The 13,323-nt window shown below is 41.3% G+C and overlaps 2 protein-coding genes across 26 annotated transcripts in view; both read left to right on the forward strand.

Annotated features, from left to right (window-relative positions):
• The window catches only part of LOC123992782 (elastin-like), a 105,053-nt gene extending 92,375 nt beyond the window's left edge, over positions 1 to 12,678 (forward strand). For all 25 annotated transcript variants that reach the window (XM_046294285.1, XM_046294276.1, XM_046294277.1 and 22 more), the window contains 2 exons: positions 10,613 to 10,681; positions 10,816 to 12,678. In XM_046294285.1, the coding sequence (XP_046150241.1) occupies positions 10,613 to 10,681; positions 10,816 to 10,865 (119 nt within the window). In that variant the 3' untranslated portion in view covers positions 10,866 to 12,678. The remainder of the gene's footprint in view (positions 1 to 10,612; positions 10,682 to 10,815) is intronic.
• A 374-nt stretch (positions 12,679 to 13,052) lies between these two features.
• The window catches only part of LOC123992784 (LIM domain kinase 1-like), an 84,142-nt gene continuing 83,871 nt past the window's right edge, over positions 13,053 to 13,323 (forward strand). The window contains exon 1 of the mRNA XM_046294304.1: positions 13,053 to 13,240. Within this exon, the coding sequence (XP_046150260.1) occupies positions 13,183 to 13,240 (58 nt within the window). The 5' untranslated portion in view covers positions 13,053 to 13,182. The remainder of the gene's footprint in view (positions 13,241 to 13,323) is intronic.

The following is a 13,323-nucleotide window of genomic DNA, read 5'->3' on the forward strand; positions in this document are numbered from 1 at the left end:
GCCTACAAAGATCTATGCCACGGCACAACCCAAGGGGGGGAACCAACCCAGACAGGAAGATCACATCAGTGACTCAACCGACTCAAGTGACGCACCCCTTCTAGGGACGGTATGAAAGAGCCCTAGTAAGCCATTGACTCAGCCCCTGTAATAGGGTTTGAGGCAGAGAATCCCAGTGGAAAGAGAAGAGGGGAACCGGCCAGGCAGAGACAGCAAGGGCGGTTCGTTGCTCCAGAGCCTTTCCGTTCACCTTCACACTCCTGGGCCAGACTACACTCAATCATATGACCCACTGAAGAAATGAGTCTTCAGTAAAGACTTAAAGGTTGAGACCGAGTTTGCATCTCTCACATGGGTAGGCAGACCATACCATAAAAATGGAGCTCTATAGGAGAAAGCCCTGCCTCCGGCTGTTTGCTTAGAAATTCTAGGGACAATTAGGAGGCCTGCGTCTTGTGACCGTAGCGTACGTGTAGGTATGTACGGCAGGACCAAATCAGAGAGATAGGTAGGAACAAGCCCATGTAATGCTTTGTAGGTTAGCAGTAAAACCTTGAAATCAGCCCTTGCCTTGACAGAAAGCCAGTGTAGGGAGGCTAGCACTGGAGTAATATGATCACATTTTTGGGGTTCTAGTCAGGATTCTAGTAGCCGTATTTGGCACTAAATTAAGTTTATTTAGTGCTTTATCCGGGTAGCCGGAAAGTAGAGCATTGCAGTAGTCTAACCTAGAAGTGACAAAAGCATGGATTAATTTTTCGGCATAATTTTTGGACAGAAAGTTTCTGATTTTTGCAATGTTACGTAGATGGAAAAAAGCTGTCCTTGAAACAGTCTTGATATGTTCTTCAAAAGAGAGATCAGGGTCCAGAGTAACGCCGAGGTCCTTCACAGTTTTAGTTGAGACGACTGTACAACCATTAAGATGAATTGTCAGATTCAACAGAAGATCTCCTTGTTTCTTGGGTCCTAGAACAAGCATCTCTGTTTTGTCCGAGTTTAAAAGTAGAAAGTTTGCAGCCATCCACTTCCTTATGTCTGAAACACATGCTTCTAGCGAGGGCAATTTTGGGGCTTCACCATGTTTCATTGAAATGTACAGCTGTGTGTCATCCGCATTGCAGTGAAAGTTAACATTATGTTTTCGAATGACATCCCCAAGAGATAAAATATATAGTGAAAACAATAGTGGTCCTAAAATGGAACCTTATGGAACACCAACATTTACAGTTGATTTGTCAGAGGACAAACCATTCACAGAGACAAACTGATATCTTTCCGACAGATAAGATCTAAACCAGGCCAGAACTTGTGCGTGTAGACCAATTTGGGTTTCCAATCTCTCCAAAAGAATGTGGTGATCGATGGTATCAAAAGCAGCACTAAGGTCTAGGAGCACGAGGACAGACGCAGAGCCTCGGTCTGATGCCATTAAAAGGTCATTTACCACCTTCACAAGTGCAGTCTCAGTGCTATGATGGGGTCTAAAACCAGACTGAAGCATTTCGTATACATTGTTTGTCTTCAAGAAGGCAGTGAGTTGCTGCACAACAGCCTTTTCTAAATTTTTTGAGAGGAATGGAAGATTCGATATAGGCTGATAGTTTTTTAGATTTTCTGGGTCAAGGCTTGGCTTTTTCAAGAGAGGCTTTATTACTGCCACTTTTAGTGAGTTAGGTACACATCCGGTGGATAGAGAGCCGTTTATTATGCTCAACATAGGAGGGCCAAGCACAGGAAGCAGCTCTTTCAGTAGTTTAGTTGGAATAGGGTCCAGTATGCAGCTTGATGGTTTAGAGGCCATGATTATTTTCATCATTGTGTCAAGAGATATAGTACTAAAACACTTGAGCGTCTCTCTTGATCCTAGGTCCTGGCAGAGTTGTGACTCAGGACAACTGAGCTTTGAAGGGATACGCAGATTTAAAGAGGAGTCCGTAATTTGCTTTCTAATAATCATGATCTTTTCCTCAAAGAAGTTCATGAATTTATCACTGCTAAAGTGAAAGCCATCCTCTCTTGGGGAATGCTGCTTTTTAGTTAGCTTTGCGACAGTATCAAAAAGGAATTTCGGATTGTTGTTATTTTCCTCAATTAAGTTGGAAAAATAGGATGATCGAGCAGCAGTAAGGGCTCTTCGATACTGCACGGTACTGTCTTTCCAAGCTAGTCGGAAGACTTCCAGTTTGGTGTGGCGCCATTTCCGTTCCAATTTTCTGGAAGCTTGCTTCAGAGCTCGGGTATTTTCTGTGTACCAGGGAGCTAGTTTCTTATGAGAAATGTTTTTAGTTTTTAGGGGTGCAACTGCTTCTAGGGTGTTGCGCAAGGTAAAATTGAGTTCCTCAGTTAGGTGGTTAACTGATTTTTGTCCTCTGGCGTCCTTGGGTAGACAGAGGGAATCTGGAAGGACATCAAGGAATCTTTGTGTTGTTTGTGAATTTATAGCACGATTTTTGATGTTCCTTGGTTGGGGTCTGAGCAGATTATTTGTTGCAATTGCAAATGTAATAAAATGGTGGTCCGATAGTCCAGGATTATGAGGAAAAACATTAAGATCCACAATATTTATTCCCTGGGACAAAACTAGGTCCAGAGTATGATTGTGACAGTGAGTGGGTCCAGAGACATGTTGGACAAAACCCACTAAGTCGATGATGGCTCCGAAAGCCTTTTGGAGTGGGTCTGTGGACTTTTCCATGTGAATATTAAAGTCACCAAAGATTAGAATATTATCTGCTATGACTACAAGGTCCGATAGGATTTCAGGGAACTCAATGAGGAACGCTGTATATGGCCCAGGAGGCCTGTAAACAGTAGCTATACAAAGTGATTGAGTAGGCTGCATAGATTTCATGACTAGAAGCTCAAAAGACGAAAACGTCTTTTTTTTTTGTAAATTGAAATTTGCTATCGTAAATGTTAGCAACACCTCCGCCTTTGCGGGATGCACGGGGGATATGGTCACTAGTGTAGCCAGGAGGGGAGGCCTCATTTAACACAGTAAATTCATCAGGCTTAAGCCATGTTTCAGTCAGGCCAATCACATCAAGATTATGATCAGTGATTAGTTCATTGACTATAATTGCCTTTGAAGTAAGGGATCTAACATTAAGTAGCCCTATTTTGATACGTGAGGTATCATGATCTCTTTCAATAATGACAGGAATGGAGGAGGTCTTTATCCTAGTGAGATTGCTAAGGCGAACACCGCCATGTTTAGTTTTGCCCAACCTAGGTCGAGGCACAGACACGGTCTCAATGGGGATATGGCTAACAGCCTGCTGCCTGGCCTGCACCCTATTTCATTGTGGAGCTAGAGCCCTGTCTATGTTGGTAGACAAGATGAGAGCACCCCTCCAGCTAGGATGGAGTCCGTCACTCCTCAGCAGGTCAGCAGGTCAGGCCTGGTTCTGTTTGTGGGTGAGTCCCAGAAAGAGGGCCAATTATCTACAAATTCTATCTTTTGGGAGGGGCAGAAAACTGTTTTCAACCAGCGATTGAGTTGTGAGACTCTGCTGTAGAGCTCATCACTCCCCCTAACTGGGAGGAGGCCAGAGACAATTACTCGATGCCGACACATTTTTCTAGCTGACTTACACGCTGAAGCTATGTTGCGCTTGGTGATCTCTGACTGTTTCATCCTAACATCGTTGGTGCCGACGTGGATAACAATATCTCTATATTCTACACTCGCCAGCTTTAGCCAGCACCATCTTCAGATTAGCCTTAACGTCGGTTGCCATGCCCCCTGGTAAACAGTGTATGGTCGCTGGATGATTCGTTTTAAGTCTAATACTGCGGGTAATGGAGTCGCCAATGACTAGAGTTTTCAATTTGTCAGAGCTAATGGTGGGAAGCTTCGGCGTCTCAGACCCCGTAACGGGAGGAGCAGAGACCAGAGCAGGCTCGGCCTCTGACTCCGACTGCTGCTTAATGGGGAAAACCGGTTGAAGGTTTCTGTCGGCTGAATGAGCGACCGGTTGAGCTTTCCTACAGCATTTCCCTCCAGAAACCGTGAGAAAGTTGTCCTAACGTTACTATCTGTACTTACTGGTGGCACAGACGCTGTTTCATCCTTTCCTACACTTAAATTACCCTTGCCTAACGATTGCGTCTAAAGCTGGGCTTGTAGCACAGCTATCCTCGCCGTAAGGCAATCGTTCTCCTGTATATTATGAGTACAGCGACTGCAATTAGAAGGCATCATGTTAATGTTACTACTTAGCTTCGGCTGTTGGATGTCTTGACGAACCACATCCAGGTAAAGCGTTCGGAGTGAAAAAGTTGAATAAAAACTAAAATATAAACGGTAATTAAAAAGTAAAAACCGTAAAGTTGTCAGGTAGCAAAGTAAGGTTGGCAACAAAACGCACAGCAACACGTAAACAAGTCTGCAAGTTGTGACCGGAAATGGCGTCACAATGGAAGTATGTGCAAGTGGTTTGAATACTTATGTAAATAAGGTATTACTGTTTTTGTCTAATCAGAATCCACTTTTTCAGCTACAGTCCTAGTCAAAAGTTTGGACACACTTACTCCAGGGTTTTTCTTTATTTCTACTCTTTTCTACATCAAAACTATGAAATAACACATATGGAATCATGTAGTGACCAAAAGAGTATTGAATAAATCAAAAACTATTTTACATTTGAAATTCTTCACAGTACAGTACATTTACATTACATTTACATTTAAGTCATTTAGCAGACGCTCTTATCCAGAGCGACTTACAAATTGGTGCATTCACCTTATGACATCCAGTGGAACAGCCACTTTACAATAGTGCATCTACATATTTTAAGGGGGGGGAGGGGGGGTGAGAAGGATTACTTTAGCCTATCCTAGGTATTCCTTAAAGAGGTGGGGTTTCAGGTGTCTCCGGAAGGTGGTGATTGACTCCGCTGTCCTGGCGTCGTGAGGGAGTTTGTTCCACCATTGGGGAGCCAGAGCAGTACCCACCCTTTGCATTGATAACAGCTTTGCACACTCTTGGCATTCTCTCAACCAGCTTCATGTGGTAGTCACTCAGAATGCATTTCAATAAACAGGTGTGCCTTGTTAAAAGTTACTTTGCGGAATTTCTTTCATCCTTAATGTGTTTGAGCCAATCAATTGTTTTGTGACAAGGTAGGGGTGGTATACAGAAGATAGCCCTATTTGGTAAAAGACCAAGTCCATATTATGGCAAGAACAGCTGAAATCAGCAAAGAGAAATTACAGTCCATCATTACTTTAAGACATGGTCAGTCAATCCGGAACATTTCAAGAACATTATCTTTAAGTGCAGTTGCAACCGCTATGATGAAACTGGCTCTCAAGAGGACCGCCACAGGAAAGGAAGACCCAGAGTTTCCTCTGCTGCAGAAGACAAGTTCATTTGAGTTGACTGCCCCTCAAATTGCAGCCCAAATAAATGGTTCACAGATTTCAAGTAACAGACACATCTCAACATCAACTGTTCAGAGGAGACTGTGTCAATCAGGCCTTCATGGTCGAATTTCTGCAAAGAAACCACTACTAAAGGATACCAATAATAAGAAGAGACTTGCTTGGGCCAAAAAACACAATCAATGGACATTAGACCGGTGGAAATCTGTCCTTTGGTCTGATGAGTCCAAATTTGAGAATTTTGGTTCCAACCGCTGTCTTTGTGAGACGCAGAGTAGGTGAATGGATGATGTCCGCATGTGTGGTTTCCACCGTGAAGCATGGAGGAGGAGGTGTGATGGTGTGGGGTTGCTTTGCTGGTGACACTGTCTGTGATTTATTTAAAATTCAAGGCACATTTAACTAGCAGGGCTACCACAGCATTCTGCAGCGATACCCCATCTCAATTGGTTTGCGCATAGTGGGACTATCATTTTTTTTTCAACTGGACAATGACCCAAAACACACCTCCAGGCTGAGTAAGGGAATTTGACCAAGAAGGAGAATGATGGAGTGATGCATCAGATGACCTGGCCTCCATAATCCCCCGACCTCAACCCAATTGAGATGTTTTTTTTTGATGAGTTGGACCGCAGAGTGAAAGAAAAGCAGCCAACAAGTGCTGAGCATATGTGGGAACTCCTTCAAGATTGTTGGAAAAGCATTTCAGGTAGGGATGCACAATATATCGGTGAACATATTGGAATTGGGCAATATTAGCTAAAAATGCCAACATCGGTATCGACCGATGTCTACTTTAACGCCGATGTGCAACACCGATGTCAAAGCTGATGTGCATACCTATATAACGTAGGTACGTGCCGTAATGACGCCACATAAAATGTTGCGCTACACGTGCAACACAGCATTCATAACCTAGCCCACAATGTGTTGTGAAGCTAGCCACAATAAGGTTTAGGCACAACAGTGGAATTTGCGGTTTGCCTTCAAAGGTATGTCATTGACAGTGTTGCAAATGAATACAAATAGTAGAATTATGCCATACTTTTATTTTGAAGGCTAACCACAGTCCACTATTGTGGCTAATCCTTATTGTGGCAAGCTTCACATAGATTTTCCGACCACCATTAAGATCAAATTCTTATTTACATTGACGGCTAAACCCGGATGACGTTGGGTCAATTGTGCTCCACCCAATGGGACTCCCAATCACAGCCGGATGTGATACAGCCTGGATTCGAACCAGGGACTGTAGTGATGCCTCTTGCACTGAGATGCAGTGCCTTAGAGCGCTGGGTGTGTGTGTGTTAACTATTTAACTGTACTAGAATGCTTAAAATGACGCTAAAATGTTAAATATTGGGTATCGGTATCGATTTCTTTGGCAAGGACAATATCGGATACCGGTATCGGCCAAAAATGTCATATAGGTGCATCACTAATTTCAGGTGAAGCTGGTTGAGAGATTGCCAAGAGTGTGCAAAGCTGTCATCAAGGCAAAGGGTGGCTACTTTGAAGAATAAAAAATATTTTTATTTGTTTAACACTTTTTTTGTTACTACAGGATTTCCTAGTTTTGATGTCTTCACTATTATTGTATAATGTAGAAAATAGTCCCAAAAAATAGAAAAAACCCTTGAATGAGTAGGTATGTCCAAACCTTTAACTGGTACTTAGTAGATAGTCGTCAGCCTTTTGCTCACATAGGTGGGAGGTGTGTTTTTATATAACTATTTTAACCTTTCACGCATTTACAATGGAAAATCTACAAATGCCAAATGATGTGCTATTGCCAATAATCTGTGCTAATGCAGTATCATAAATTATTATGACTGGTTGTTATGACTTGTCATCATGCCCTCATGCCATCAAGTCATCAATGTAGGCCCCTTTATGGTGCATAGATCAAGTATTATTCACATTATATTAGACACATACTGATCACACCTCTGAGTACACCCTTCACCCCTACTGTAGGAGCCCTGCAGTTCAAATCATTACATTTGTAATAGCTAAGAATTATTCATTAACACTATCGATTTAAGGCATCCTATGCAGTCGCAGCACAAGTGAATATCAATAGCTCCTCTATATTTAGCATATGCCACTAGCCAACCAATTATTGTGGGAAGCTGCTATAGACCACCAAGTGCTAACAGTCAGTGTCTGGATAATATGTGTGAAATGCTTGATAATGTATGTGATATCAGCAGAGAAGGAGAAGTATATTTTCTGGGTGATTTAAATATTGACTGGCTATCATCAAGCTGCCCACTCAGGAAAAAACTTCAAACTGTAACCAGTGCCTACAATTTGCAAGTCGCTCTGGATAAGAGTGTCTGCTAAATGACTTAAATGTAAATGTACAACCTGGATCAAGTTGTCAGTCAACCTACTGGGGTAGTTACAAACAGCACAGGAATTAAATCATCAACATGTATTGATCACATCTTTGCTAATGCTACAAATATTTGCTTTAAAGCAGTATCCAAATCCATAGGATGTAGTGATCACAATATAATAGCCATATCTAGGAAAACCAAAGTTCCAAAGGCTGGGCCTAATATAGTGTATATGAGGTCATACAATAAGTTTTGTAGTGATTCATATGTTGATCATGTAAACAGAATTTGCTGGTCTGTGGTTTGTAATGAGGAACAACCAGACGCTGCACTTGACGCATTTATGAAACTACTTATACCAGTTACAAATAAGCTCGCACCCATTAAGACAATTACTGTAAAAACGGTTACATCCCCTTGGATTGATGAGGAATTTAAAAATTGTGTGGTTGAGAGGTATGAGGCAAAAGGTGGCAATTAAGTCTGGTAGCCCAACTGATTGGCAAACATACTGCAAATTAAGGAATCATGTGACTAAACTAAATAAAAATAAACTAAACTATGAAACAAAGATAAATTATATAAAAAATTATAGTAAAAAGCTCTGGAGCACCTTAAAATACATTTTTGGGAAAAAAGCCAACTCGGCTCATTCATTCATTGATCAGATGGCTCATTCATCACAAAGCCCACTGATAATACAAACTACTTGGATTACTTTTTATTGGCAAGATAAGCAAACTTAGGGATGACATTCCAGCAACAAATGCTGATACTACACATCCAAGTATATCGGAGCAAAATATGAAAGACAAGAATTGTACTTTTGAATTCCGTAAAGTCCGTGTGGAAGAGGTGAAAAAAATAGTGTCTATCAACAATGACAACCCCCCGAGGTCTGACAATCTGGATGGAAAATTACTGAGGATAATAGCAGACGATATTGCCACTCCTATTTGCCACATCGTCAATTTAAGCCTACTGGAGTGCGTGTGCCCTCAGGTCTGGAGGGAAGCTAAAGTTCTTCCGCTACCCAAGAATAGTAAAGCTCCCTTTACTGGCTCAAATAGGCAACCAATCAGCCTGTTACCAACCCTTAGTAAACTTCTGGAAAAAAATATGTTTGACTAGATACAATGCTATTTCACTGTAAACAAATTGACAACAGAATTTCAGCATGCTTATAGGGAAGGACACTCAACAAGTGCAGAACTTACACAAATGACTGATGATTGACTGCGAGAAATTGATGAGAAAATGATTGTGGGGTCTGTCTTGTTAGACATCAGTGCAGCTTTTGACATTATTGATCATAGTCTGCTGCTGGAAAAACGTATGTGTTATGGCATTACACCCCCTGCTATAATGTGGATATAGAGTTACTTGTCTAACAGAACACAGATGGTGTACTTTAATGGAAGCCTCTCAAATATAATCCAGTTAGAATCAGGAATTCCCCAGGGTAGCTATTTAGGCCCCATGCTTTTTGCCAATTTTTACTAATAACATGCCACTGACTTTGAGTAAAGCCAGAGTGTCTATGTATGAGGATGACTCAACACTATACACGTCAGTTATTACAGCGACTGAAATTACTGCAACACTCAACAAAGAGCTGCAGTTAGTTTCAGAGTGGGTGGCAAGGAATAAATTAGCCCTAAATATTTCTAAAACTAAAAGCATTGTATTTGGAACAAAACACTCACTAAACCCAAAACCTCAATTAAATATTGTAGTAAATAATATAGAAATTGAGCAAGTTGAGATGACTAAACTGCTTGGAGTAACCCTAGTTTGTAAACTGTCATGGTCAAAACATATTGATGCAGTAGGAGTAACTAAGATGGGGAGAAGTCTGTCTATAATAAAGTGATGCTCTACCTTCTTAACAACACTATCAACAAGGCAGGTCCTACAGACCCTAGTTTTGTCGCACCTGGACTACTGTTCAGTCATTTGGTCAGGTGCCACAAAAAAGGACTTAGGAAAATTGCAATGGGCTCAGAACAGGGCAGCACGGCTCGCCCTTGGATATACACACAGAGATAATATTAATAATATGCATGTCAATCTCTCCTAGATGAAAGTTGAGGAGAAGTTGACTTCCTCACTACTTTTATTTATGAGATTTATGACATGTTGAATGCACCGAGCTGTCTGTCTAAACTACTGGCACACAGCTCGGACACCCATTCTTACCCAACAAACAATGCCACAAGAGGTCTCTTCACAGTCCCCAAGTCCAGATCAGACTATGGGAGGCATACAGTTGTACATATAGCCATGACTACATGGAACTCTATTCCACATAAAGTAACTGATGCAAGCAGCAAAATTAGATTTAAAAACAGATAAAAAAAACACCTTATGGACCAGCGGGGACTGTGAAGCAACACAAACATTGGCAAAGACACATGCACACACACACACACACACACGATAATATATGCACTATACATACACATGGATTTAGTACTGTAGATATGTGGTAGTGGTGGAGTATGGGCCTGAGGGCACATAGTGTGTTGTGAATGTATTGTAATGTTTTTAAAATTGTATAAACTGACTTAATTTTGCTGGACCCCAGGAAGAGTAGCTTCTGCTTTGGCAGCAGCTAATGGGGATCCATAATAAATACAAATACAACCTGTTAGCATTTTTCTTGTTTGACAACCTGTTAGCATATGCTAACTCACTCACAAGGCTTCCTGGGGCTCTTGGCTGCTGTGGTCAAGCAACAGATTTCCAGAAAGTTTACTCATCTGTGCAGTGTGGTTAGAAAAACATATTAAAGCTGCTCAGGAAATGACTTGCCAACACTGTTAAAAAAATTATAATTAGTGATCACAAAAACACCTGTGATTAACTAACTTTTTTTGCAGCCAAAGCAGCCAAGTATGGCCCACTCCAGGGCTTCCTTGGTGGGGCAGGAGGAGGAGGCTACAGACCAGGTACGATAAGACACACACTCTGGCATGTGACCAAAAAAAGACATAAATCTGATACAGAACCAAGTACAAATGCAAACCCTCTTACAAATGCATACATTTAAAATATCCTCTCTTCCAATGTTGTTTCTCTACAGGAGGAGTTGCTGCTGGATGCCAAAGCAAATACTGTGGAAGGCAGAAGTAGAGGGTGTTCTTCAGAAGAAGTTGAACCTCAAGAAACAATGGTGCTACTGCATGATCTAGAATGTACATTTTATATGCACAAAATCCCCCATTAGAGTATGTAAAGATATGTTGTACTTTATTTGACTCAATATATTTTTTATACAAACCCACCGACCCAGACTTTTGCACACATTTGATGTGACTTAGTGTTTTTGATTGTGCCTTTATCATTGTTCGTGGTGTTCATCAGTTCTTACAGACATGCCTGTGATGCTCCCCTTTTAGTAGTTACCAAGTGTTTGTGTGTGCATGCATGTGTGTGGGCGTTGATATGTGGCTGTGTGTCTCTCTATGTGCTTGTGAGCTTGCACATGTTGCCAGAGATGTTTGGGTATATAGGAGAATATGAAAGATTATTCAACTAGAGCCATTAAGCATGCTTTGAATGCAGAGAAGTGCTCCAAGTCAAAACCAGCACCATTCCTGTAACTGTACATCCCTCTCCTTGTGCTTAGTGTCTGTGTGTACCAAAGTTGGAGCTCTTCGCATACTGACATGTCAAACCAAGGGTTGAGCTTCAAGGGGTGTTGTTAGTAAAGTGCTGATAAACTTTGGCCATGTATCGTCAGAACTGCCTCCTCTGGCTTTCTATCATCTCTGCTGCTATTTATATCCCTGGGTGAAATAGCAGTGGCTTAGCATGTGTATGTGTGGGCACAGGTTTCACAGTCCATCTGCCCGCTTCAATTTTGACTATATTTTAAGGGCCATGGTGTAAGTAGCCTTCTTACCTTGATTTCTGACAAACTTGTGAAGTATGATGAGCAGGTGTTGCTCTGAATGTGGTAAAGCTGATGACAATCAATCCAAAGGTGTTCAAAAGATTTGTAGGTGATATCTTGAGTGATATTCATAGCATACATTGTGTTGGTTTGTACCCAAGACCTTTGAAACCGTGTTTTTTGGTTTTTAAGTGATTTGAATGTTTTTAGTTTTACAAAAATGTAAAAGTAAAACTGAAATTATTTCGATACTGCTCTGGCATGTATTGTACATTATGTATGTATGAATTGAACATTTTGTTTGATTAATTACGTATAATTTTTCTGGTGTGCTAGATTAAGTGCCTAGAATGTTATGCATATCTGAAATCATTCTAGTTTCACATGCAGTTATAGTTTCATTTATGCAAGTTGTCGCTCATTATTCAAGTCTCAAATGTTTCCGCTCATGAAAGTAGACTATCACCATATTTGTGTAATCTTGAATAAGGCAAAACCTGTTTGTTAAAAAAAATATATATTTGGGTAATGCATTTAATCACTGATGAGAATTGTTATACTGTATATGTAAGGGCTTTTTTAATATGTGTCTGTGTGTAGGCTTCCCCTAGTCTGTGTAAATTGTGAGAGTGAGCTCCCATTTCACTCTTTACTTGAGTTAGTTACAGTTGAATAAGACCCACTAGACATTACTGACCAAAGATGGATTCACTCTGTTATGAAGTTACACTACGATGAATCTTTAGGGATTGTGTGGACTGTATGTTGTAGTAATTGCCCTAGGTTATCATGACTCTCACTCGCTTCAGTTATTGTAGCCTACCCGTAGGGCTTTTTCTGAACTGTGTGTGAGCCGCTCGGATCCGGGGCACGCCGCACCGTGTCTTCCATGCGGTGGGATAGTATTCATCTTATTTAAATGGCAAAAAAGGAGGAACGATGGGGTTTTGCACTTTTACATTTTCATGACGCACATGTGACTTGTTCCCGGTAATCCCGGAATTTTATTTGCTTAAGTAAAATAACGAAATAAAATGGTTAATAAATACATATTTGTGCCCAGGTATCCGCTTTTTTCCACCTGCACCCAAACTGCACTAACATATCAAAATGAATCAATGGCTCAAATGTTATTTAGGAACTTTAAAATGTCTGAATGTACACTTTTACTGCAACTAGCCTATTCCAGCATGCTCTCATAGACTAGATGACTATTCTAATACAGCCATTCTGATACATCTCCTATTTCTGTGATGGGTGCATTGTACATCGCTTCGTCTCTCTGCCCTCAGTTGCTTTTGATTGTGCTACGCAGACCACATTTCCAGGGATTGTTGTCGGTTGGCCAACCCATATTTTCCTGTACCCCAGCCTGACTGTTTCAAATCGCCCATTCTCTCCTCATCGAATGCATCGAAGTAGTATCCAGCTGTGAGGATCTAGTCTATCCAGCTTCATAAACACACACCACGAATAGCGGGGCTTTGGTCGAAGTGAGACCGGTTATCTGTTCATCAGAGTCAGGCTCTCATAGAGCCCGGAATCGGAGAGTGAATGAGGTTGATGCTGCTCTGTTGTGACTGGAAGGACGAACGTATGGGAGAGGAGGAAGGTGAGTTTAAGTTTTCGATACGCAGTTTTTCTTTGGAACCATGATAGCGGGTGCCTTGAAGCATGTGTGAGGGCGGGAGATGT

The sequence above is a fragment of the Oncorhynchus gorbuscha genome, linkage group LG13 (assembly GCF_021184085.1).
Source record: "Oncorhynchus gorbuscha isolate QuinsamMale2020 ecotype Even-year linkage group LG13, OgorEven_v1.0, whole genome shotgun sequence".
In the NCBI taxonomy this organism is placed as follows: domain Eukaryota; kingdom Metazoa; phylum Chordata; class Actinopteri; order Salmoniformes; family Salmonidae; genus Oncorhynchus; species Oncorhynchus gorbuscha.